The following is a 24,911-nucleotide window of genomic DNA, read 5'->3' as shown; positions in this document are numbered from 1 at the left end:
TTGTGCACATACACATACAGGCTACAAACGTTCTACATAGACAATTACCCACATCACATGAAAGCCTATGGCTACCCTAAATATGGCTCCCAATCAGAGACAACAGAAATCAGCTGTCTCTAATTGGGAACTCATTCAGGCAACCATAGACTCTCCTAAACAACTAAACCAACATAGACAACGCTAGACACATGCACTACACACAAACCCATACAATACACCCAACACCCCCTTTACCATATAATCACCCAAAACCGACAAAACACAAACATTCCCCATGTCACACCCTGACCTAACTAAAATAATAAAGAAAACAAAGAATACTAAGGCCAGGGCGTGACATAACCCCCCCCTTAAGGTGCGAACTCCGGGCGCACCATTACACAGTCTAGGGGAGGGTCTGGGTGGGCTTCCATCCACGGTGGCGGCTCCGGCTCTGGTTGTGGTCCCCACGTCACCATAGTCCCTAACTGCCTCCTTAGCTTCCTCCAAATGACCCCCCTCCACATTAACCCCATAGCATTAAGGGGCAGTTCCGGACTAAGGGGCAGCTCCGGACTAAGGGGCAGTACCAGGGTAAGGGGCAGTACCAGGGTAAGGGGCAGTACCAGGGTCAGGGGCAGTACCAGGGTCAGGGGCAGTACCAGGGTAAGGGGCAGCACCAGGATAAGGGGCGGCACCAGGATAAGGGGCAGCACCAGGATAAGGGGCAGCTCCGGACTGAGGAATGGCAGCTCCGGACTGAGGAATGGCAGCTCCGGACTGAGGGACTGCAGCTCCGGACTGAGGGACGGCCCATGACTGGCTGACAGATCTGGCTGCTCATGGCTAACTGACGGATCTGGCTGCTCATGGCTGGCTGACGGATCTGGCTGCTCATGGCTGGCTGACGGATCTGGCTGCTCATGGCTGGCTGACGGATCTGGCTGCTCATGGCTAGCTGACGGATCTGGCTGCTCATGGCTGGCTGACGGATCTGGCTGCTCATGGCTGGCTGACGGATCTGGCTGCTCATGGCTGGCTGACGGATCTGGCTGCTCATGGCTGGCTGACGGATCTGGCTGCTCATGGCTAGCTGACGGATCTGGCTGCTCATGGCTAGCTGACGGATCTGGCTGCTCAAGGCTAGCTGACGGATCTGGCTGCTCATGGCTAGCTGACGGATCTGGCAGATCCTGTCTGATTGGCGGCTCTGGCAGATCTTGTCTGGTTTGCGGCTCTGGCAGATCCTGTCTGGTTGGCGGCTCTGGCAGATCCTGTCTGGTTGGCGGCTCTGGCAGATCCTGTCTGGTTGGCGGCTCTGGCAGATCCTGTCTGGTTGGCGGCTCTGGCAGATCCTGTCTGACGGACGGCTCTAGCGGCTCCTGTCTGGCGGGCGGCTCTAGCGGCTCCTGTCTGGCGGACGGCTCAGTAGGCTCATGGCAGACGGGCGGCTTTGCAGGCTCATGGCAGACGGGCGGCTTTGCAGGCTCATGGCAGACGGATGGCTCAGATGGCGCTGGGGAGACGGATGGCTCAGATGGCGCTGGGGAGACGGATGGCTCAGATGGCGCTGGGGAGACGGATGGCTCAGATGGCGCTTGGCAGACGGGCAGTTCAGGCATCGCTGTGCAGACGGCAGACTCCTGCCTGCTGAGGCGCACTGTAGGCCTGGTGCGTGGTGCCGGGACTGGTGGCACCGGGCTGGGGACACGCATCTCAGGGCTAGTGCGGGGAGAAGGAACAGGGCATACTGGACTCTCAAGGCGTACTATAGGCCTTGTGCGTGGTACCGGTACTGGTGGTACCGGGCTGAGGACCCGCACATCAGGACGAGTACGGGGAGAAGGAACAGTGCGTACAGGACTCTGGAGACACACAGAAGGCTTGGTGCGTGGTGTAGGCACTGGTGGTAATGTGCTGGAGACACGCACCACAGGGCTAGTACGTGGAGGAACAGTAACAGGACGCACAGGACTCTGGAGACACACAGGAGGCTTTGTGCGTGCTGTAGGCACTGTCTTAACCAGACGGCTAGCACGCACCTCAGGACGAGTATGGAGAGCTGTTTCCGGTGACATTAACTCACCAACACGCTCATTCGGACGGATGCCGTGCCTCATGCACCAAACCAGTACATCCCTCATAACTCTCTCCTCCAATTTCTCCATTAATTCCTTTACTGTCTCTGCGTCGCTCACTTCCAAATCCGCCCTCACCGGCTCCTTACGGTAAGCAGGAGGAGTTGGCTCACGTCTCCCGACTGACCCAACTAAACTACCCGAGAGCCCTCCCCCAAGAAATTTTTGGGTTTGACTTACGGGGTTCCAGCCTTGTTTCCGTGCTGCCTCCTCATATCGCCGCCTCTCTGCTTTCGCTGCCTCCAGCTCAGCTTTGGGACGGCGATATTCTCCCGGCTGTGCCCATGGATCTTCTCCGTCCAATATTTCCTCCCAACTCCAATAATCCTGTGTAGCAGGCCACTGCTCCAATTCACGCTGCTTGATCCTTTGGTGGGTAATTCTGTCACGATCGTGTACTGGAGAGACGGACCAAGATGCAGCGGAATAATGATACATCTTCTCTTTTTATTTAAAGAAGATGAACGAACACGACACACTTTAACAAACTATACAAAACAACAAACGACCGTGAAGCTAAATAACGTTGTGCACATACACATACAGGCTACAAACGTTCTACATAGACAATTACCCACATCACATGAAAGCCTATGGCTACCCTAAATATGGCTCCCAATCAGAGACAACAGAAATCAGCTGTCTCTAATTGGGAACTCATTCAGGCAACCATAGACTCTCCTAAACAACTAAACCAACATAGACAACGCTAGACACATGCACTACACACAAACCCATACAATACACCCAACACCCCCTTTACCATATAATCACCCAAAACCGACAAAACACAAACATTCCCCATGTCACACCCTGACCTAACTAAAATAATAAAGAAAACAAAGAATACTAAGGCCAGGGCGTGACACTCCTGTCTGTGTTTCTACAGAACAGTTATATTAACCCTCCTGTCTGTGTCTCTACAGAACAGTTATATTAACCCTCCTGTCTGTGTCTCTACAGAACAGTTATATTAACCCTCTCCTGTCTGTGTGTCTCTACAGAACAGTTATATTAACCCTCTCCTGTCTGTGTCTCTACAGAACACTTATATTAACCCTCCTGTCTGTGTCTCTACAGAACAGTTATATTAACCCTCCTGTCTGTGTCTCTACAGAACAGTTATATTAACCCTCCTGTCTGTGTCTCTACAGAACAGTTATATTAACTCTCTCCTGTCTGTGTCTCTACAGAACAGTTTAATTAACCCTCTCCTGTCTGTGTCTCTACAGAACACTTATATTAACCCTCTCCTGTCTGTGTCTCTACAGGACACTTATATTAACCCTCTCCTGTCTGTGTCTCTACAGAACAGTTATATTAACCCTCTCCTGTCTGTGTCTCTACAGAACACTTATATTAACCCTCCTGTCTGTGTCTCTACAGAACAGTTATATTAACCCTCCTGTCTGTGTCTCTACAGAACAGTTATATTAACCCTCTCCTGTCTGTGTCTCTACAGAACAGTTATATTAACCCTCTCCTGTCTGTGTCTCTACAGAACAGTTATATTAACCCTCTCCTGTCTGTGTCTCTACAGAACAGTTATATTAACCCTCTCCTGTCTGTGTCTCTACAGAACAGTTATATTAACCCTCTCCTGTCTGTGTCTCTACAGAACAGTTATATTAGCCCTCTCCTGTCTGTGTCTCTACAGAACACTTATATTAACTCTCCTGTCTGTGTGTCTCTACAGAACAGTTATATTAACCCTCTCCTGTCTGTGTCTCTACAGAACACTTATATTAACCCTCTCCTGTCTGTGTCTCTACAGAACACTTATATTAACCCTCTCCTGTCTGTGTCTCTACAGAACAGTTATATTAACTCTCTCCTGTCTGTGTCTCTACAGAACAGTTATATTAACCCTCTCCTGTCTGTGTCTCTACAGAACAGTTATATTAACTCTCTCCTGTCTGTGTCTCTACAGAACAGTTATATTAACCCTCTCCTGTCTGTGTCTCTACAGAACAGTTATATTAACTCTCTCCTGTCTGTGTCTCTACAGAACAGTTATATTAACCCTCTCCTGTCTGTGTCTCTACAGAACAGTTATATTAACTCTCTCCTGTCTGTGTCTCTACAGAACAGTTATATTAACCCTCTCCTGTCTGTGTCTCTACAGAACAGTTATATTAACCCTCTCCTGTCTGTGTCTCTACAGAACAGTTATATTAACCCTCTCCTGTCTGTGTCTCTACAGAACACTTATATTAACCCTCTCCTGTCTGTGTCTCTACAGAACAGTTATATTAACCCTCTCCTGTCTGTGTTTCTACAGAACAGTTATATTAACCCTCCTGTCTGTGTCTCTACAGAACAGTTATATTAACCCTCTCCTGTCTGTGTCTCTACGGAACAGTTATATTAACCCTCTCCTGTCTGTGTCTCTACAGAACACTTATATTAACCCTCTCCTGTCTGTGTCTCTACAGAACAGTTATATTAACCCTCTCCTGTCTGTGTCTCTACAGAACAGTTATATTAACCCTCTCCTGTCTGTGTCTCTACAGAACAGTTATATTAACCCTCTCCTGTCTGTGTCTCTACAGAACAGTTATATTAACCCTCTCCTGTCTGTGTCTCTACAGAACAGTTATATTAACCCTCTCCTGTCTGTGTCTCTACAGAACACTTATATTAACCCTCTCCTGTCTGTGTGTCGCTACAGGACACTTATATTAACCCTCTCCTGTCTGTGTCTCTACAGAACACTTATATTAACCCTCTCCTGTCTGTGTCTCTACAGAACAGTTATATTAACCCTCCTGTCTGTGTCTCTACAGAACAGTTATATTAACCCTCCTGTCTGTGTCTCTACAGAACAGTTATATTAACCCTCCTGTCTGTGTCTCTACAGAACAGTTATATTAACCCTCCTGTCTGTGTCTCTACAGAACAGTTATATTAACCCTCCTGTCTGTGTCTCTACAGAACACTTATATTAACCCTCCTGTCTGTCTCTACAGAACAGTTATATTAACCCTCTCCTGTCTGTGTGTCTCAATAGAACAGTTTGAGGAGAGAGCCATCTCTTACCAGCAGTTCACTGAGAACCCCTCCATCATTGACGATCCCAACCTGGTGGTCAAGATAGGAACCAAGTATGTAAAATACCTCTAACTCTGCATCATAGCAGTGAATATGGCAGGGATGTGATTTTTGTTGATTAATCAGGACACACTATCCTCCATTCATATATCTGACCTATTCCATAGACAAAATACCGATTTTATATGTTGTCCTGACCACATCCCGGACAGGACAGTATGTAATGTACAGAACACCCTTTGTGTTCAAATATAGTACTTCTGATAAGAAATGTAGAAACTGGAGATTCAACAATGGTCATATGTCTGTGTTTTCTCCTCCAGGTACTATAACTGGACCACTGCAGCCCCTCTGATGCTGTCTATGCAGGTGTATCAGAAGCCCCTGCCAATGGTAAGACCTCCACAACATTAGCAACATTCCATTAGCTTAGCATCTGGGCTACACGGCTGGTAGACGAGAATATATGCTGATCTCAAATATACTGCTCTGTACCTGAGTGGTTTTACCTGAGGTTTATCATATGTCACATTAATCGTATGGCAATGTATAAAAAAGCAGTCCAAATGTAACCCATGTACCTGCTAAATCTCGGGCCCAGTTCTGTGTCTGGCCTTGTTTTGTATTTGTATGAATTCCTACATCCTCTGTCTCGTTTGAACTTCCTGCACACTGAAAAGCATTCTCCTTAACCACATCGTCCTCACACTCAAGTCTTTTCCCCCTTTGTTGTTCCATTTGTTCTCCCTCCATCTCACCTCCCATCCGGCCCCTATGTGTCTTCAGTACTCCTGTCTGAGTTGTGTGTCCTCTGCCTTTGGCCTCTTCTCGTACTGTTTACCCAGTCTGTTCAGCTCCAGCCCTGTGGGTCCCTTCAGTTTCCTCTGTCTGTCTGTCTGTCTGTCTGTCTGTCTGGCTGGCTGGCTGTCTGTCTGTCTGTCGTCTGCCTGTTCGGTATAGCATATCTGTCTTTCTGCCTGTTGGGTATAGCATATCTGTCTGTCTGCCTGTTGGGTATAGCATATCTGTCTGTCTGTACGTCTGTCTGTTGTGTACAGCATGTCTGAGTCTGTCTGTCAATCTGTCCCATCTGTCTGTTGGGTATAGTATGTCTGTCTGTCTGTCTGTCGGTCCACTGTCTGTCTGTCTATTGTTGGGTATAGCATATCTATATGTCTGTCTGTCTGCCTGTTGGGTATAGCATATCTGTCTGCCTGCCTGTTGGGTATAGCATATCTGTCTGTCTGCCTGTTGGGTATAGCATATCTGTCTGTCTGCCTGTTCGGTATAGCATATTTGTCTGTCTACCTGTTGGGTATAGCATATCTGTTTGTCTGTACGTCTGCCTGTTCGGTATAGCATATCTGTCTGTCTGCCTGTTGGGTATAGCATATCTGTCTGTCTGCCTGTTCGGAATAGCATATCTGTCTGTCTGCCTGTTGGGTATAGCATATCTGTCTGTCTGTCTGTTGGGTATAGTGTATCTGTCTGTCTGCCTGTTAGGTATAGCATATCTGTCTGTCTGTCCATTGGGTATAGCATATCTGTCTGTCTGCCTGTTGGGTATAGCATATCTGTCTGTCCTTGTTGGGTATAGCATATCTGTCTGTTGGGTATAGCATATCTGTCTGTCTGTCTGTTGTTGGGTATAGCATATCTGTCTGTCTGTCTGCCTGTTGGGTATAGCATATCTGTCTGTCTGCCTGTTGGGTATAGCATATCTGTCTGTCTGCCTGTTGGGTATAGCATATCTGTCTGTCTGTACGTCTGCCTGTTGGGTATAGCATATACGTCTGTCTGTCTGCCTGTTGGGTATAGCATATCTGTCTGTCTGCCTGTTGGGTATAGCATATCTGTCGGTCTGTACGTCTCTTTGTGTGTTTTTCCCCTCTCTCTCTCTCTCTCTCTCCTATTTTTCTCTGTCTCTGTGTCTCCCTCCCTCTGCCTCGCTTCCTTAGATCGCCATCGTCCAGTCATATGACACTAGCTTCACGTTTTTGCATTTGGGTTTTTGTATCTCTGTGTTTTTGCATTCCAGTGGTTTTGATGAGTTGTGGTTTTGGTCAGGAACTGTGTGCGTTTGTTCCAGGCCTCAGTGGAGAACATCATGAAGGAGAAGATGCCCAAGAAAGGAGGCCGCTGGTGGTTCTCATGGCGCAGCAGGAACAGCGACTCCAAATCGGTACACACCTCTGCTCAAATACACACACCTCTGTAACACACACCTCAGCTCAAATACACACACCTCTGTAACACACACACCTCTGTAACACACACACCTCTGTAACACACACATCTCTGTAACACACACACCTCTGTAACACACACACCTCTGTAACACACACACCTCTGTAATACACACACCTCTGTAACACACACCTCTGTAATACACACCTCTGTAATACACACACCTCTGTAACACACACCTCTGTAACACACACCTCTGTAACACACACACCTCTGTAACACACACCTCTGTAACACACACACCTCTGTAACACACACCTCTGTAACACACACACCTCTGTAACACACACCTCTGTAACACACACACCTCTGTAACACACACACCTCTGTAACACACACCTCTGTAACACACACACCTCTGTAACACACACCTCTGTAACACACACCTCTGTAACACACACCTCTGTAACACACACACCTCTGTAATACACACACCTCTGTAACACACACCTCTGTAACACACACCTCTGTAACACACACACCTCTGTAACACACACCTCTGTAACACACACCTCTGTAATACACACACCTCTGTAACACACACCTCTGTAATACACACACCTCTGTAACACACACCTCTGTAACACACACCTCTGTAATACACACACCTCTGTAACACACACCTCTGTAATACACACACCTCTGTAACACACACCTCTGTAACACACACCTCTGTAATACACACACCTCTGTAACACACACCTCTGTAACACACACACCTCTGTAACACACACACCTCTGTAACACACACACCTCTGTAACACACACACCTCTGTAACACACACACCTCTGTAATACACACACCTCTGTAACACACACACCTCTGTAACACACACACCTCTGTAACACACACACCTCTGTAACACACACACCTCTGTAACACACACACCTCTGTAACACACACACCTCTGTAACACACACCTCTGTAATACACACACCTCTGTAACACACACACCTCTGTAACACACACACCTCTGTAACACACACACCTCTGTAACACACACACCTCTGTAACACACACACCTCTGTAACACACACACCTCTGTAACACACACACCTCTGTAACACACACACCTCAGCTCAAATACACACACCTCTGTAACACACACACCTCTGTAACACACACACCTCTGTAACACACACACCTCAGCTCAAATACACACACCTCTGTAACACACACACCTCTGTAACACACACACTTCTGTAACACACACACTTCAGCTCAAATACACACACCTCTGTAACACACACACCTCTGTAACACACACACCTCTGTAACACACACACTTCAGCTCAAATACACACACCTCTGTAACACACACACCTCTGTAACACACACACCTCAGCTCAAATACACACACCTCTGTAACACACACACCTCTGTAACACACACACCTCTGTAACACACACACCTCAGCTCAAATACACACACCTCTGTAACACACACACCTCTGTAACACACACACCTCAGCTCAAATACACACACCTCTGTAACACACACACCTCTGTAACACACACACTTCAGCTCAAATACACACACCTCTGTAACACACACACCTCTGTAACACACACACCTCAGCTCAAATACACACACCTCTGTAACACACACACCTCTGTAACACACACACCTCTGTAACACACACACCTCAGCTCAAATACACACACCTCTGTAACACACACACCTCAGCTCAAATACACACACCTCTGTAACACACACACCTCTGTAACACACACACCTCTGTAACACACACACCTCAGCTCAAATACACACACCTCTGTAACACACACACCTCAGCTCAAATACACACACCTCTGTAACACACACACCTCAGCTCAAATACACACACCTCTGTAACACACACACCTCTGTAACACACACACCTCTGTAACACACACACCTCTGTAACACACACACCTCTGTAACACACACACCTCAGCTCAAATACACACACCTCTGTAACACACACACCTCTGTAACACACACACCTCAGCTCAAATACACACACCTCTGTAACACACACACCTCAGCTCAAATACACACACCTCTGTAACACACACACCTCTGTAACACACACACCTCTGTAACACACACACCTCAGCTCAAATACACACACCTCTGTAACACACACACCTCAGCTCAAATACACACACCTCTGTAACACACACACCTCTGTAACACACACACCTCTGTAACACACACATCTCTGTAACACACACACCTCAGCTCAAATACACACACCTCTGTAACACACACACCTCTGTAACACACACACCTCTGTAACACACACACCTCTGTAACACACACACCTCTGTAACACACACACCTCTGTAACACACACACCTCTGTAACACACACACCTCTGTAACACACACACCTCAGCTCAAATACACACACCTCTGTAACACACACACCTCTGTAACACACACACCTCTGTAACACACACACCTCTGTAACACACACACCTCTGTAACACACACACCTCTGTAACACACACCTCTGTAATACACACACCTCTGTAACACACACACCTCTGTAACACACACACCTCTGTAACACACACACCTCTGTAACACACACACCTCTGTAACACACACACCTCTGTAACACACACACCTCTGTAACACACACACCTCTGTAATACACACACCTCTGTAACACACACCTCTGTAATACACACACCTCTGTAACACACACACCTCTGTAACACACACACCTCTGTAACACACACACCTCTGTAACACACACACCTCTGTAACACACACACCTCTGTAATACACACACCTCTGTAACACACACCTCTGTAATACACACACCTCTGTAACACACACACCTCTGTAACACACACACCTCTGTAACACACACACCTCTGTAATACACACACCTCTGTAACACACACACCTCTGTAACACACACACCTCTGTAACACACACACCTCTGTAACACACACACCTCTGTAACACACACACCTCTGTAACACACACACCTCAGCTCAAATACACACACCTCTGTAACACACACACCTCTGTAACACACACACCTCTGTAACACACACACCTCAGCTCAAATACACACACCTCTGTAACACACACACCTCTGTAACACACACACTTCAGCTCAAATACACACACCTCTGTAACACACACACCTCTGTAACACACACACCTCTGTAACACACACACCTCTGTAACACACACACTTCAGCTCAAATACACACACCTCTGTAACACACACACCTCTGTAACACACACACCTCAGCTCAAATACACACACCTCTGTAACACACACACCTCTGTAACACACACACCTCTGTAACACACACACCTCAGCTCAAATACACACACCTCTGTAACACACACACCTCTGTAACACACACACCTCAGCTCAAATACACACACCTCTGTAACACACACACCTCTGTAACACACACACTTCAGCTCAAATACACACACCTCTGTAACACACACACCTCTGTAACACACACACCTCAGCTCAAATACACACACCTCTGTAACACACACACCTCTGTAACACACACACCTCAGCTCAAATACACACACCTCTGTAACACACACACCTCTGTAACACACACACCTCAGCTCAAATACACACACCTCTGTAACACACACACCTCAGCTCAAATACACACACCTCTGTAACACACACACCTCTGTAACACACACACCTCTGTAACACACACACTTCAGCTCAAATACACACACCTCTGTAACACACACACCTCAGCTCAAATACACACACCTCTGTAACACACATACCTCAGCTCAAATACACACACCTCTGTAACACACACACCTCTGTAACACACACACCTCTGTAACACACACACCTCTGTAACACATACACCTCAGCTCAAATACACACACCTCTGTAACACACACACCTCTGTAACACACACACCTCAGCTCAAATACACACACCTCTGTAACACACACACCTCAGCTCAAATACACACACCTCTGTAACACACACACCTCTGTAACACACACACCTCTGTAACACACACACCTCTGTAACACACACACCTCAGCTCAAATACACACACCTCTGTAACACACACACCTCAGCTCAAATACACACACCTCTGTAACACACACACCTCTGTAACACACACACCTCTGTAACACACACACCTCTGTAACACACACACCTCAGCTCAAATACACACACCTCTGTAACACACACACCTCTGTAACACACACACCTCTGTAACACACACACCTCAGCTCAAATACACACACCTCTGTAACACACACACCTCTGTAACACACACACTTCTGTAACACACACACTTCAGCTCAAATACACACACCTCTGTAACACACACACCTCTGTAACACACACACCTCTGTAACACACACACTTCAGCTCAAATACACACACCTCTGTAACACACACACCTCTGTAACACACACACCTCAGCTCAAATACACACACCTCTGTAACACACACACCTCTGTAACACACACACCTCTGTAACACACACACCTCAGCTCAAATACACACACCTCTGTAACACACACACCTCTGTAACACACACACCTCAGCTCAAATACACACACCTCTGTAACACACACACCTCTGTAACACACACACTTCAGCTCAAATACACACACCTCTGTAACACACACACCTCTGTAACACACACACACCTCAGCTCAAATACACACACCTCTGTAACACACACACCTCTGTAACACACACACCTCTGTAACACACACACCTCAGCTCAAATACACACACCTCTGTAACACACACACCTCTGTAACACACACACCTCAGCTCAAATACACACACCTCTGTAACACACACACCTCAGCTCAAATACACACACCTCTGTAACACACACACCTCTGTAACACACACACCTCTGTAACACACACACCTCAGCTCAAATACACACACCTCTGTAACACACACACCTCAGCTCAAATACACACACCTCTGTAACACACATACCTCAGCTCAAATACACACACCTCTGTAACACACACACCTCTGTAACACACACACCTCTGTAACACACACACCTCTGTAACACACACACCTCTGTAACACACACACCTCTGTAACACACACACCTCAGCTCAAATACACACACCTCTGTAACACACACACCTCTGTAACACACACACCTCAGCTCAAATACACACACCTCTGTAACACACACACCTCAGCTCAAATACACACACCTCTGTAACACACACACCTCTGTAACACACACACCTCTGTAACACACACACCTCTGTAACACACACACCTCAGCTCAAATACACACACCTCTGTAACACACACACCTCAGCTCAAATACACACACCTCTGTAACACACACACCTCTGTAACACACACACCTCTGTAACACACACACCTCTGTAACACACACACCTCAGCTCAAATACACACACCTCTGTAACACACACACCTCTGTAACACACACACCTCTGTAACACACACACCTCTGTAACACACACACCTCTGTAACACACACACCTCTGTAACACACACACCTCTGTAACACACACACCTCAGCTCAAATACACACACCTCTGTAACACACACACCTCTGTAACACACACACCTCTGTAACACACACACCTCTGTAACACAAACACCTCAGCTCAAATACACACACCTCTGTAACACACACACCTCTGTAACACACACACCTCTGTAACACACACACCTCTGTAACACACACACCTCTGTAACACACACACCTCTGTAACACAAACACCTCAGCTCAAATACACACACCTCTGTAACACACACACCTCTGTAACACACACACCTCTGTAACACACACACCTCTGTAACACACACACCTCTGTAATACACACACCTCTGTAACACACACACCTCTGTAACACACACACCTCTGTAACACACACACCTCTGTAACACACACACCTCTGTAACACACACACCTCTGTAACACACACACCTCAGCTCAAATACACACACCTCTGTAACACACACACCTCTGTAACACACACACCTCTGTAACACACACACCTCTGTAACACACACACCTCAGCTCAAATACACACACCTCTGTAACACACACCTCCTGAACAAACTTCTATAACATAACTATAACTAGGAAACGTCTGCAGAAGTTACATTATTGGAGTCCTAGTTGACGGGCGTGTTATATTTGTTAGAATGTCCTGGTTGTTGTATGAGTGTGTGACTGGTTGTTTTACCCCAGGACTCAGTGTCTGAGACAGGAGTTGGAGATGAGGGTGAGCCCTCTCTCAGCATGGCTTCAGTCAACGGGTAACTACACTTCTCTAACACCAGAAAAGCTTATAATGTGCAATAGAATTTAATTATTTTGAATACACGTTTGTATACTGTAGTTTACAGATCCTCATATACGTTATATAGAAAGGGTTGGTTTCATGAACCAATTCTCCTTTGAGTTAGTTTTTTTGTGCAGGACTAGGTTTAAAATTAGTCCGGGAAACCACCCCTGAAAATGTGTTCTACATGTTTTATATAGTGTTTATATTCTGGTTATAAAGTAAAAAATGTATTTATAGCTGAACTGTTGTCATGACAGAATGAAGGAGGAGTCTTCCTCCAGCGATGAGGACCACAAATTGTCCAATCAGGGCTCGGAATCCTGCAAGGCCGAGCCCCTTCTCACACCCGGTAGTGTGTGCTACAGGAAGACCCTCAGACTGACCCCAGAGCAGCTGGTGAGAAACAATACTTCTCACCTCTTTATCTGGCGACGTTGTCTTCAGTGTGTCTGGCTAATGTAGTCTTCAGGCCAGTCTGCAGTTGAACCACTCAGTAGCAGGGTTAGAGTTAGTCTATATGGGTAATGTAGTCTTTATGTCCTCAGGCCAGTCTGCAGTTGAACCACTCAGTAGCAGGGTTAAAGTTAGAGGGAGTATGGGTAATGTAGTCTTTGTGTCCTCAGGCCAGTCTGCAGTTGAACCACTCAGTAGCAGGGTTAGAGTTAGAGGGTGTATGGGTGTATGGGTAATGTAGTCTTTGTGTCCTCAGGCCAGTCTGCAGTTGAAGGTGGGTCCTAATGAGGTGGTGTTCAGTGTGACCACTCAGTACCAGGGTACCTGCCGCTGCCAGGGCACCATCTACCTCTGGAGCTGGGACGACAAGATCATCATCTCAGACATTGACGGCACCATCACCAGGTGTGTGTGTGTGTGTGTGTGTGTGTGTGTGTGTGTGTGTGTGTGTGTGTGTGTGTGTGTGTGTGTGTGTGTGTGTGTGTGTGTGTGTGTGTGTGTGTGTGTGTGTGTGTGTGTGTGTGTGTGTGTGTGTGTGTGTGTGTGTGTGTGTGTGTGTACATGAGTTTTATTGGCAATTGTGTGTGATCATGTTATATCTCTGTTAATGGTAGTCTAATGAGGTGTGTGTGTGTGTGTGCACGTGCACGTGCGTGTGTCCTCTCTTTCAGGTCGGACACCCTGGGCCACATTCTTCCCACGCTGGGTAAAGACTGGACCCATCAGGGCATTGCCCGCCTCTACCACCGAGTCAGCCAGTGAGTTCCCAGAAGAGTCATTCAATAACTATAGATGAGCATTACAGTAATGAAACCTAGGTCACATTTAGAATAGGGCTCAACGTAAGATCAATGAATCATATCAACTTTATTCATGGTGTTTCAATCTACAAGATTTAGTACGTTGCACCCTCATGAAGGCAGCCCTGTCCCTGACGCTCATTAGTTAAACTACTGTCCCCTCCATCGCTCTTAGGAAACACTGAGACAGTAGAATAATTCAATGTCATTCTCTTGCTCTACTTATCCTTCTATCTTTCAATTCAATTCAAGGGGCTTTATTGGCATGGGAAACTTACGTTAACATTGCCAAAGCAAGTCAAGTAGATAATTAAAAAAAGTGAAGTAAACAATAAAAATTAACCGTAAACATTACACAAAAGTTCCAAAAGAATAAAGACATTACAAATGTCATATTATGTCTATATACAGTGTTGTAACGATGTGCAAATAGTTAAAGTACAAAAGGGAAAATAAATACGCATAATATTGGTTGTATTTACAATGGTGTTTGTTCTTCACTGGTTGCCCTTTTCTTGTGGCAACAGGTCACAAATCTTGCTGCTGTGATGGCACACTGTGGTATATCACCCAGTAGATATGGGAGTTTATCAAAATACGATTTGTTTCTCTCTCTTTCTCTCTTTCAGGAATGGTTATAAGTTTATGTACTGCTCAGCGAGGGCCATAGGTATGGCTGATATGACAAGAGGGTATCTACACTGGGTCAACGAGAGAGGAACCATGCTGCCTATTGGACCTGTCCTACTCAGCCCCAGCAGTCTGTTCTCAGCTCTGCACAGGTGAGGAACACATACACTCACACACCATCGTTCATCACCATCATCATCGAAAAAATAAACACAGCAGAATCAAAGAGTCAAACACAAAAGTGAACAATCATATGTAACGATGTACAGCCGCTGATGTAATAGAACTAGCTCTCCCTGTATTGTATAACGATTATTCCATGCCATCCGTCCTGTCCCGTCCTTCTTGTCCTTCCTGTAGGGAGGTGATAGAGAAGAAGCCTGAGCGGTTTAAGATCCAGTGTCTGACCGACATCAAGCAGCTGTTCTACCCCAACACTGAGCCTTTCTACGCAGCCTTTGGCAACAGAGCCACGGTGAGAGCCCTGCTCCCTCCATCACTGCACACATTACCTTAGGCTACTTTTTAGATTCCTTTGACTGGAACCATGCACAGTAATTAACCGATCTGTAAATGTGACAGATTCAGCCAAAAGGCTATTTGCAACCTGAATATTCTGTTTGCTACTGTTGCAGTTGTTTTTGTATGCGTGTATTTGGATAGTATGCCGGTTGTTGTTAAAGTTGTTGTTGTTTAGGATGTGTATTCCTATAAGGAGGTGGGCATTCCCCTAAACAGGATCTTCACAGTCAACCCCAAGGGAGAGCTGATACAGGAACACGCTAAGACCAACATCTCATCGTAAGTCAGACATCTCTCTCTTTCTCTTCATCCCTCTATCTTTCTCCCTCGTATCTTTCTTCATCTGTCTTTGTCTGTCTCTGTTTCTCTCGCCCTCAGTAGCTCTCTCTTCCTTTCTCTGTCTGTGTGTCTGTCTATGAACAATGAAGTGAATTATGTTTCTGTTTGTGTCCCTGCCAGGTATGGTGGTCTGTGTGAGGTGGTGGACCACGTCTTTCCCCTGTTGATCAGAGGCCACGTCTCTGACGTCTCCTGCCCTGACACCTTCAGCCAGTTCACCTACTGGAGAGAACAGCTGCCCCAGGCCCACATCCCTGACCAGGTCCACATCCCCGACCAGGTCCACATCCCTGACCAGGTCCACATCCCTGACCAGGTCCACAGCCCTGACCAGGTCCACATCCCTGACCAGGTCCACAGCCCTGACCAGGTCCAAATCCCTGACCAGGTCCACATCCCCGACCAGGTCCACATCCCTGACCAGGTCCACAGCCCTGACCAGGTCCACATCCCTGACCAGGTCCACAGCCCTGACCAGGTCCACAGCCCTGACCAGGTCCACATCCCTGACCAGGTCCACAGCCCTGACCAGGTCCACATCCCTGACCAGGTCCACAGCCCTGACCAGGTCCACAGGTCCACAGCCCCGACCAGCCCCAAGTCCACAGCGCCGACCAGACCCTGGACAACAGCTGAGGAGACCTCACACCACATCAGACCACCCCAGGAGTGAGCTGTGTGCAATCACGGACGGGAAGGGAGAGACATGCTCAAACTCATGATGATGCAGGCATGCAAATGCAAGAAGCATGTATCTGCTCTAATGCCACACAGCTATGCAGAGGCAGACCTTGCACTAGTGAAAGTGTACTTGCTACAACAACAGGCATGTTAGCACTGAGTGGTATTTATATGTAGTCATCATTTATATTTATGTTTTACTCTTCAGTGTTGTTTTCTCTGCATTACCTAGTCTAGTCATACACGGCCCACTGTTCATCAGGTGAAATAAGTACAATACCTAGCCTAGTCATACAGAGCCTACTGTTCATCAGGTGAAATAAGTACAATACCTAGCCTAGTCATACAGAGCCTACTGTTCATCAGGTGAAATAGGTACAATACCTAGCCTAGTCATACACGGCCCACTTTTCATCAGGTGAAATAGGTACAATACCTAGCCTAGTCATACAGAGCCTACTGTTCATCAGGTGAAATAAGTACATTACCTAGCCTAGTCATACACGGCCCACTGTTCATCAGGTGAAATAAGTACAATACATAGCCTAGTCATACACGGCCCATTGTTCATCAGGTGAAATAAGTACAATACCTAGCCTAGTCATACAGAGCCTACTGTTCATCAGGTGAAATAGGTACAATACCTAGCCTAGTCATACAGAGCCTACTGTTCATCAGGTGAAATAAGTACAATACCTAGCCTAGTCATACAGAGCCTACTGTTCATCAGGTGAAATAGGTACAATACCTAGCCTAGTCATACAGAGCCTACTGTTCATCAGGTGAAATAGGTACAATACCTAGCCTAGTCATACACGGCCTACTATTCATCAGGTGAAATAGGTACAATACCTAGCCTAGTCATACAGAGCCTACTGTTCATCAGGTGAAATAGGTACAATACCTAGCCGAGTCATACAAAGCCTACTGTTCATCAGGTGAAATAGGTACAATGCCTTGCCTAGTCATACAGAGCCTACTGTTCATCAGGTGAAATAGGTTCAATACCTAGCCTAGTCATACACGGCCTACTGTTCATCAGGTGAAATACAGTGCCTTGAAAAAGTATTCATCCCCTTGGCGTTTTTCCTATTTTGTTGCATTACAACCTGTAATTTAAATAGATTTTTATTTGGATTTCATGTAATGGACATACACAAAATAGGCCAAATTGGTGAAGTGAAATGAAAAAAATTACTTGTTTCAAAAAATTCAGAAAAGTGTGCTATGAAGCCCCTAAATAAGATCTGGTGCAACCAATTACCTTCAGAAGTCACATAATTAGTTAAATAAAGTCCACCTGTGTGCAATCTAAGTGTCACATGATCTGTCACATGATCTCAGTATATATACACCTGTTCTGAAATGCCCCAGAGTCTGCAACACCACTAATCAAGGGGCACCACCAAGCAAGCGGCACCATGAAGACCAAGGAGATCACCAAACAGGTCAGGGGTGAAGTTGTGGAGAAGTACAGATTAGGGTTGGGTTATAAAAAAATATCCGAAATTTTGAACATCCCACTGAGCACCATTAAATCCATTGTTAAAGAATGGTAAGGATATGGCACCACAACAAACCCGCCAAGAGAGGGCCGCCAACCAAAACTCACGGGCCAGGCAAGGAGGGCAACAAAGAGACCAAAGATAACCCTGAAGGAGCTGCAAAGCTCCATAGCAGAGATTGGAGTATCTGTCCATAGAACCACTTTAAGCCATGCACTCCACAAAGCTCCAAATAAGCAAACATGTTTGCTGTTCGCCAAAAGGCATGTGGGAGACTCCCCAAACATATGAAAGAAGGTACTCTGGTCAGATGAGACAAAAAAAATTGCTCTTTGGCCATCAAGGAAAACACTATGTCTGGGGCAAACCCAACACCTCTCATCACCCCGAGAACACCATCCCCACAGTGAAGCATGGTAGTGGCAGCATTATGCTGTGTGGATGTTTTTCATCGGCAGGGACTGGGAACCTGGTCAGAATTGAAGGAATGATGGATAGCGCTAAATACAGGGAAATTCTTGAGGGAAACCTGTTTCAGTCTTCCAGAGATTTGAGACTGGGACTGAGGTTCACCTCAGGTTCACCTTATGAACGCTCAAATTTTCAGTTTTGTCTTATTTCTTGTTTGTTTCACAATAAAAAATATTTTGCATTTTCAAAGTGGTAGGCATGTTGTGTAAATCAAATGATACAAACCCCCAAAAAATCTATTTTAATTCCAGGTTGTATGGCAACAAAATAGGATTAATGCCAAGGGGGTGATTACTTTCGGGAAGCCACTGTAGGTACTACTTTTAGACAAAAGAAGCACTGATTCAGTTGCCTGACGACTCAAACTGAATTATTCCGCTGCTCTATGTCCTCTACATACTTCAGTCTGAGACTGCCATCGTTGAAATAATTTGTGGTGACGTCAAAATGAGGGGTGTTGTACAAAACAAAGTAATCAGCGATTGGATCATCTCTAACCAATCAGAGTATCAAAGCCAATAACACATTTTTAAAACACTGCTTTACCCATGTGTGTTCTTGCTCTGGCCCAACCCATCAGTTTCTGGGACCAATCAGAATGATTAAAATGTGATTGAGTTCTAGAAGTTGTCAGGAAGGTACTCAGATCCAGAGTCATTGCAGAGAAGAAACTAACGGCGTGGCGTAGTGTTTAGCCAGAGCAAGGAGTTTGGGTAACCAGACAACTGATAAAAAAGTACAGCCTACTGGTAAAAATCACTGTGAAGTACAGTCTACCTGGAAAAATCACTGTGAAGTACAGACTACCTGGAAAAATCACTGTGAAGTAGAGCCTATCATTGAAACAGCTGAGTTTCACCAGATAACGTCTGATTAATGACATTACTTTTGATTGAATCTCCTACATTTTCAGATCTAATGTTTTCCTACATTTTCAGATCTAATGTTCACATACATTTTAAGCGCTAATGTAATAAATGCTCAGCAATACAATATTATTATTAACTAGCAATGAAAATATTATAGCACATGACGATAATTCAGTTCACCTGTGAGCTCCAAACTTGTCATTATAATTAAGCAATAAGGGGTGTGGTATATAGCCAATATACCACGGCTAAGGGCTGTTCTTATGCACTACGCAATGCGGAGAGCTCGGATACAGCCCTTACCCGTGGTTTATTGGCCATATACCACAACCCCCCGAGGTGCCTTATTGTGGTTATAAACTGGTTAGCAATGTAATTAGAGCAGTAAAAATAAAATGTTTTGTCATACCCGTGGAATAAGGTCTGATATACCACGGCTGTCAGCCAATCGGCATTCAGGGCTCAAACCACCCAGTTTATAAGAAGTTTTAAATCATGTTTCCTTTTGGGTTCCATGTAGAACCCTTTCCACAGAGGGTTGTACCTGAAACCAAAAACGGTTCTATCTGGAACCAAAAGGGGTTCTTCAAAGGGTTCTCCTATGGGGACAGCCGAAGAACCCTTTTTGGTTCTAGATAGCACCTTTTTTCTAAGAGTGTAGTAGCATTCCATATTAGGGTCATATTCTTCAGTTTCTTGTCATGTTCTATGTAAGGTAAATATGTTACTGATCAACTGAACTAAACCAGGTAACCAGTGTAGCTCTTCACTTCAGTTTATTAACAAGGCACAGAGGGGGGTTTCCTCTCTCATTGATGTCTCTCACCCATAGTCATCAATAGTCCTTTAATGCTAATTTAACACTTCAGAATAGACATCTAAAACTGGCATTACTCTGATAATAAGCAACGCAAAGAAACTCAGGTTGTTTCACTCTGTTTCTATGAACAATGACACATTACATATCATATTCTCACTGCGTGCACTGTGCAGAGAGATTGTCTTGGCTACCATTATGGTCACTGAATAGCCGACTAGTCCTGTCACCGGTCCGGTGTGTGACTGAGCTCTTTTTTGTGTGTGTGTGGGGGGGGGGGGGGGGGGGGGGGGTATTATGTTGCAGACAATAGAAAACGTATTATGTCATTTGCTTTGGTTGTCCATCATCTTAAACTCTGTAACTGCGTGATGAGAGAAACCTACTAATTTATGAACTATTTCATTAATCTATCATTTTTATGAAGCAGCTTGTGAATGCGCTTGGATTTGGCCTTTGATTTAATTTAATTTTATATATTGTGTTTATGTGATTGAATATGAACAGAGTATTGGTGTTTATTCTCACTTTTGTATATAGTGCAATGTTTTTTAGTGATCTAATTCAGAAACATTGATTTTGTCAGTCATTGGCTGGCTTCTGGACTACAGTAGTGTGATCTAAAATGGCTAACAACATTTTGCATTGACTATAGTGTCCACTGAAGCAAAGCCATTGAGGAGTTCTACAACAGTAAAAATGCAATATTCTACTGAATTCTAGAATCTATTACTAAGATACAAAACATTTATATAGATTACAACACTGATGCTCCTTGTAATTTCAGCCATTAGAATTCCCAATATCCTTGAATCTTCTAAACCTCCTCAAAGGGTTAAAAGAAGAAAGCAGCGTCAGTCAGTGCATCAATCAGTCCATCTTATCTCTGTTGTTATCAGAGCAGGTGGCAGTATGTTTCTAGGAGTGGCAGCCATCTAATGTGTATCTAATGTGTATATGGTGCAATTTCCAATGTTATCCTGTATGTAGTATGGATGAGTTCAACACCCAAAATGCAAGACGTCCTGTACTACCTGAATGAATACTAACACTGTGGTATTTCTCTCTTTTTCGTTTGGTCATAGTGATGACCAATTACAAACCTGATCAAATCACTGTGAAGGAGAGAAGGTTCTCACTATCCCTATGTACCATATTGATTTCAATACGTTTGAATATATTGGCTAGATGTCTTTCACGGGCTGGTTAAAACATCCATTGCCATTCCTCTGGTCATGGGTGAGGTTTCTAGGATTCATTTAAATAGAGGTATTTCAGAATATTGAGACATAGAGACTAACGTGAGCTTTTGGACTCGCCATCGACCTAAGAGGTGTGTTGGTATTTGGAGGAGCCGTAACGGATGGATGGAAGCATGGATGGATGGATGGATGGATGGATGGATGGATGGATGGATGGGTGGAAGGAGGCATGTGATATCACTGTTGTGTTGTGTTCACTTGTCTTGTCCTGTGTGTCTTTGGTTCCTCTTGTCTCCTTACTGTTTTACCACACAATTTGTTCCAAGTATGTTGAACTACTACGGTGTATTCTGGTTAAGCAGACGGACTGTGTTCTTTCTGTGAAAGATCCATATGAACAAAGTGATTGTTGTCTTATGTCTTGGTTGTCTGTCCTCTTTAGTATGTTTCTGAGATGTACAGTCCATTACTCTAGCACTCTGTCATGTTGTATAGGTAAACAATCTGGTTTAAAAATAACTGTATATTGAAAATAATGATTTCAATAAATGCTAAGATGATTGTTGATGGATGTGTATGTGTCTCATCTCTCCTCCCTGAAGTGAACATCTCATGATGTGAAACCAGATTAGTATTTCCTTAGTTTCAGAGTTTTTCCTGACCACATGACTAAAAAGTAACATGACTCCACTCTGCAGAGCAGAACTAACCCCCATTACTGTCCATGTATACCATGGTATCAGAACTAACCCCCATTAATGTCCATGTATACCATGGTATCAGAACTAACACCCATTAATGTCCATGTATACCATGGTATCAGAACTAACCCCCATTAATGTCCATGTACACCATGGTATCAGAACTAACCCCCATTAATGTCCATGTATACCATGGTATCAGAACTAACCCCCATTAATGTCCATGTACACCATGGTATCAGAACTAACCCCCATTAGTGTCCATTTATACCATGGTATCAGAACTAACCCCCATTACTGTCCATTTATACCATGGTATCAGAACTAACCCCCATTACTGCCCATGTATACCATGGTATCCACCGTCGCTGGATCAGACAGGACTGGCAAAAAGTGCTCTTCACTGACGAGTCGCACTTTGTCTCACCAGGGGTGATGGTCGAATTTCGCGTTTATCGTCGAAGGAATGAGCGTTACACCGAGGCCTGTACTCTGGAGCAGGATCGATTTGTAGGTGGAGGGTCTGTCATGGTCTGGGGCGGTATGTCACAGCGTCATCGGACTGAGCTTGTTGTCATTGCAGGCAATCTCAACGCTGGGCATTACAGGGAAGACAGTCTCCTAAAGTTGATTCAGCTGCGGGATCGGGGCACCACCAGTACAGAGCTTGCTCAGGAATGGCAGCAGGCAGGTGTGAGTGCATCTGCACGCACAGTGAGTCGAAGACTTTTGGAGGATGGCCTGGTGTCAAGAAGGGCAGCAAAGAAGCCCCTTCTCTCCAGGAAAAACATCAGGGACAGACTGATATTCTGCCAAAGGTACAGGGATTGGACTGCTGAGGACTGGGGTAAAGTCATTTTCTCTGATGAATCCCCTCTCCGATTGTTTGGGGCATCCGGAAAAAAGCTTGTCCGGAGAAGACAAGGTGAGCGCTACCATTAGTCCTGTGTCATGCCAACAGTAAAGCATCCTAAGACCATTCATGTGTGGGGTTGCTTCTCAGCCAAGGGAGTGGGCTCACTCACAATTTTGCCTAAGAACACAGTCATGAATAAAGAATGGTACCAACACATCCTCCGAGAGCAACTTCTCCCAACCATCCAGGAACAGTTTGGTGACGAACAATGCCTTTTCCAGCATGATGGAGCACTTTGCCACTTTTTATCAAAAGTGTTAACTAAGTGGCTCGGGGAACAAAACATCGATATTTTGGGTCCATGGCGAGGAAACTCACCAGACCTTAATCCCATTGAGAACTTGTGGTCAATCCTCAAGAGGCGGGTGGACAAACAATCATCCTGACTGCCATCAGTCAGGATGTGGCCCAGAAGTTAATTGACAGCATGCCTGGGCGGATTGCAGAGGTCTTGAAAAAGAAGGGTCAACACTGCAAATATTGACTCTTTGCATCAACTTCATGTCATTGCAATAAAAGCCTTTGACACTTATGAAATGCTTATAATTATACTTCAGTATTCCATAGTAACATTTCACAAAAATATCTAAAGACACTGAAGCAGCAAACTTTGTTGAAATTAATATTTGTGTCATTCTCAAAACTTTTGGCCATGACTGTACTTAAAAAATTAACCTGTTAGGCTGGCTGGCCCGACACCGGTACACTTATGACAACATCCAGCTCAAGTGCAGGGCGCGAAATTCAAAAGATATTTTTTTTTAAATATTTAACTTTCACACATTAACAAGTCCAATACAGCATATGAAAGGTACACATCTTGTGAATCAAGCCAACATGTCCGATTTTTAAAATGTTTTACAGGGAAGACAAAATATGTAAATCTATTAGCTAACCACGTTAGCAAAAGACACCACTTTTCTAACTCCATCAGTTTCTTACTCCATCACTAGCTATCACAAATTCGACCAAATAAAGAAATAAATAGCCACTAACCAAGAAAATACTTCATCAGATGACAATCTGATTACATATTTATTGTATAGCATATGTTTTGTTCGAAAAATTTGCATATTTCAGGTATAAATCATAGTTTACATTTCAGCTACAATCAGAAATTGCACCGAAAGCAGCCATAATATTTACACACACCAACGTCAAATAACTAATTACTCATCATAAAACATTTCTGAAAAATACATAGTGTGCAGCAATTGAAAGACAGGCATCTTGTGATCCTAGACAATATTTATTAAATGTTTTACA

The 24,911-nt window shown here is 45.0% G+C and overlaps 1 protein-coding gene and 1 long non-coding RNA gene across 2 annotated transcripts in view; one reads left to right on the top strand and one right to left on the bottom strand.

Moving 5' to 3' along the window:
• Nucleotides 1-19,333, top strand: part of LOC129811515 (phosphatidate phosphatase LPIN1-like) — a 56,402-nt gene extending 37,069 nt beyond the window's left edge. The window contains 12 exon segments of the mRNA XM_055862887.1: nt 5,131-5,224; nt 5,495-5,564; nt 7,261-7,353; nt 13,643-13,710; nt 13,997-14,135; nt 14,449-14,597; nt 14,864-14,950; nt 15,622-15,774; nt 15,983-16,097; nt 16,320-16,423; nt 16,604-17,051; nt 17,054-19,333. Of these exon segments, the coding sequence (XP_055718862.1) occupies nt 5,131-5,224; nt 5,495-5,564; nt 7,261-7,353; nt 13,643-13,710; nt 13,997-14,135; nt 14,449-14,597; nt 14,864-14,950; nt 15,622-15,774; nt 15,983-16,097; nt 16,320-16,423; nt 16,604-17,051; nt 17,054-17,119 (1,586 nt within the window). The 3' untranslated portion in view covers nt 17,120-19,333.
• LOC129811516 (uncharacterized) lies at nt 11,865-12,305 on the bottom strand. The gene is made up of 4 exons (XR_008752890.1): nt 12,286-12,305; nt 12,141-12,248; nt 12,014-12,067; nt 11,865-11,976 (listed from the first exon to the last, which is right to left on the bottom strand). It is a non-coding gene; the product is annotated as an uncharacterized LOC129811516 (long non-coding RNA).
• Nucleotides 19,334-24,911: the final 5,578 nt, after the last annotated feature.

This window comes from Salvelinus fontinalis, chromosome 15 (genome assembly GCF_029448725.1).
Source record: "Salvelinus fontinalis isolate EN_2023a chromosome 15, ASM2944872v1, whole genome shotgun sequence".
In the NCBI taxonomy this organism is placed as follows: Eukaryota; Metazoa; Chordata; class Actinopteri; order Salmoniformes; family Salmonidae; genus Salvelinus; species Salvelinus fontinalis.
This window is presented reverse-complemented; position numbering and strand designations above follow the sequence as displayed.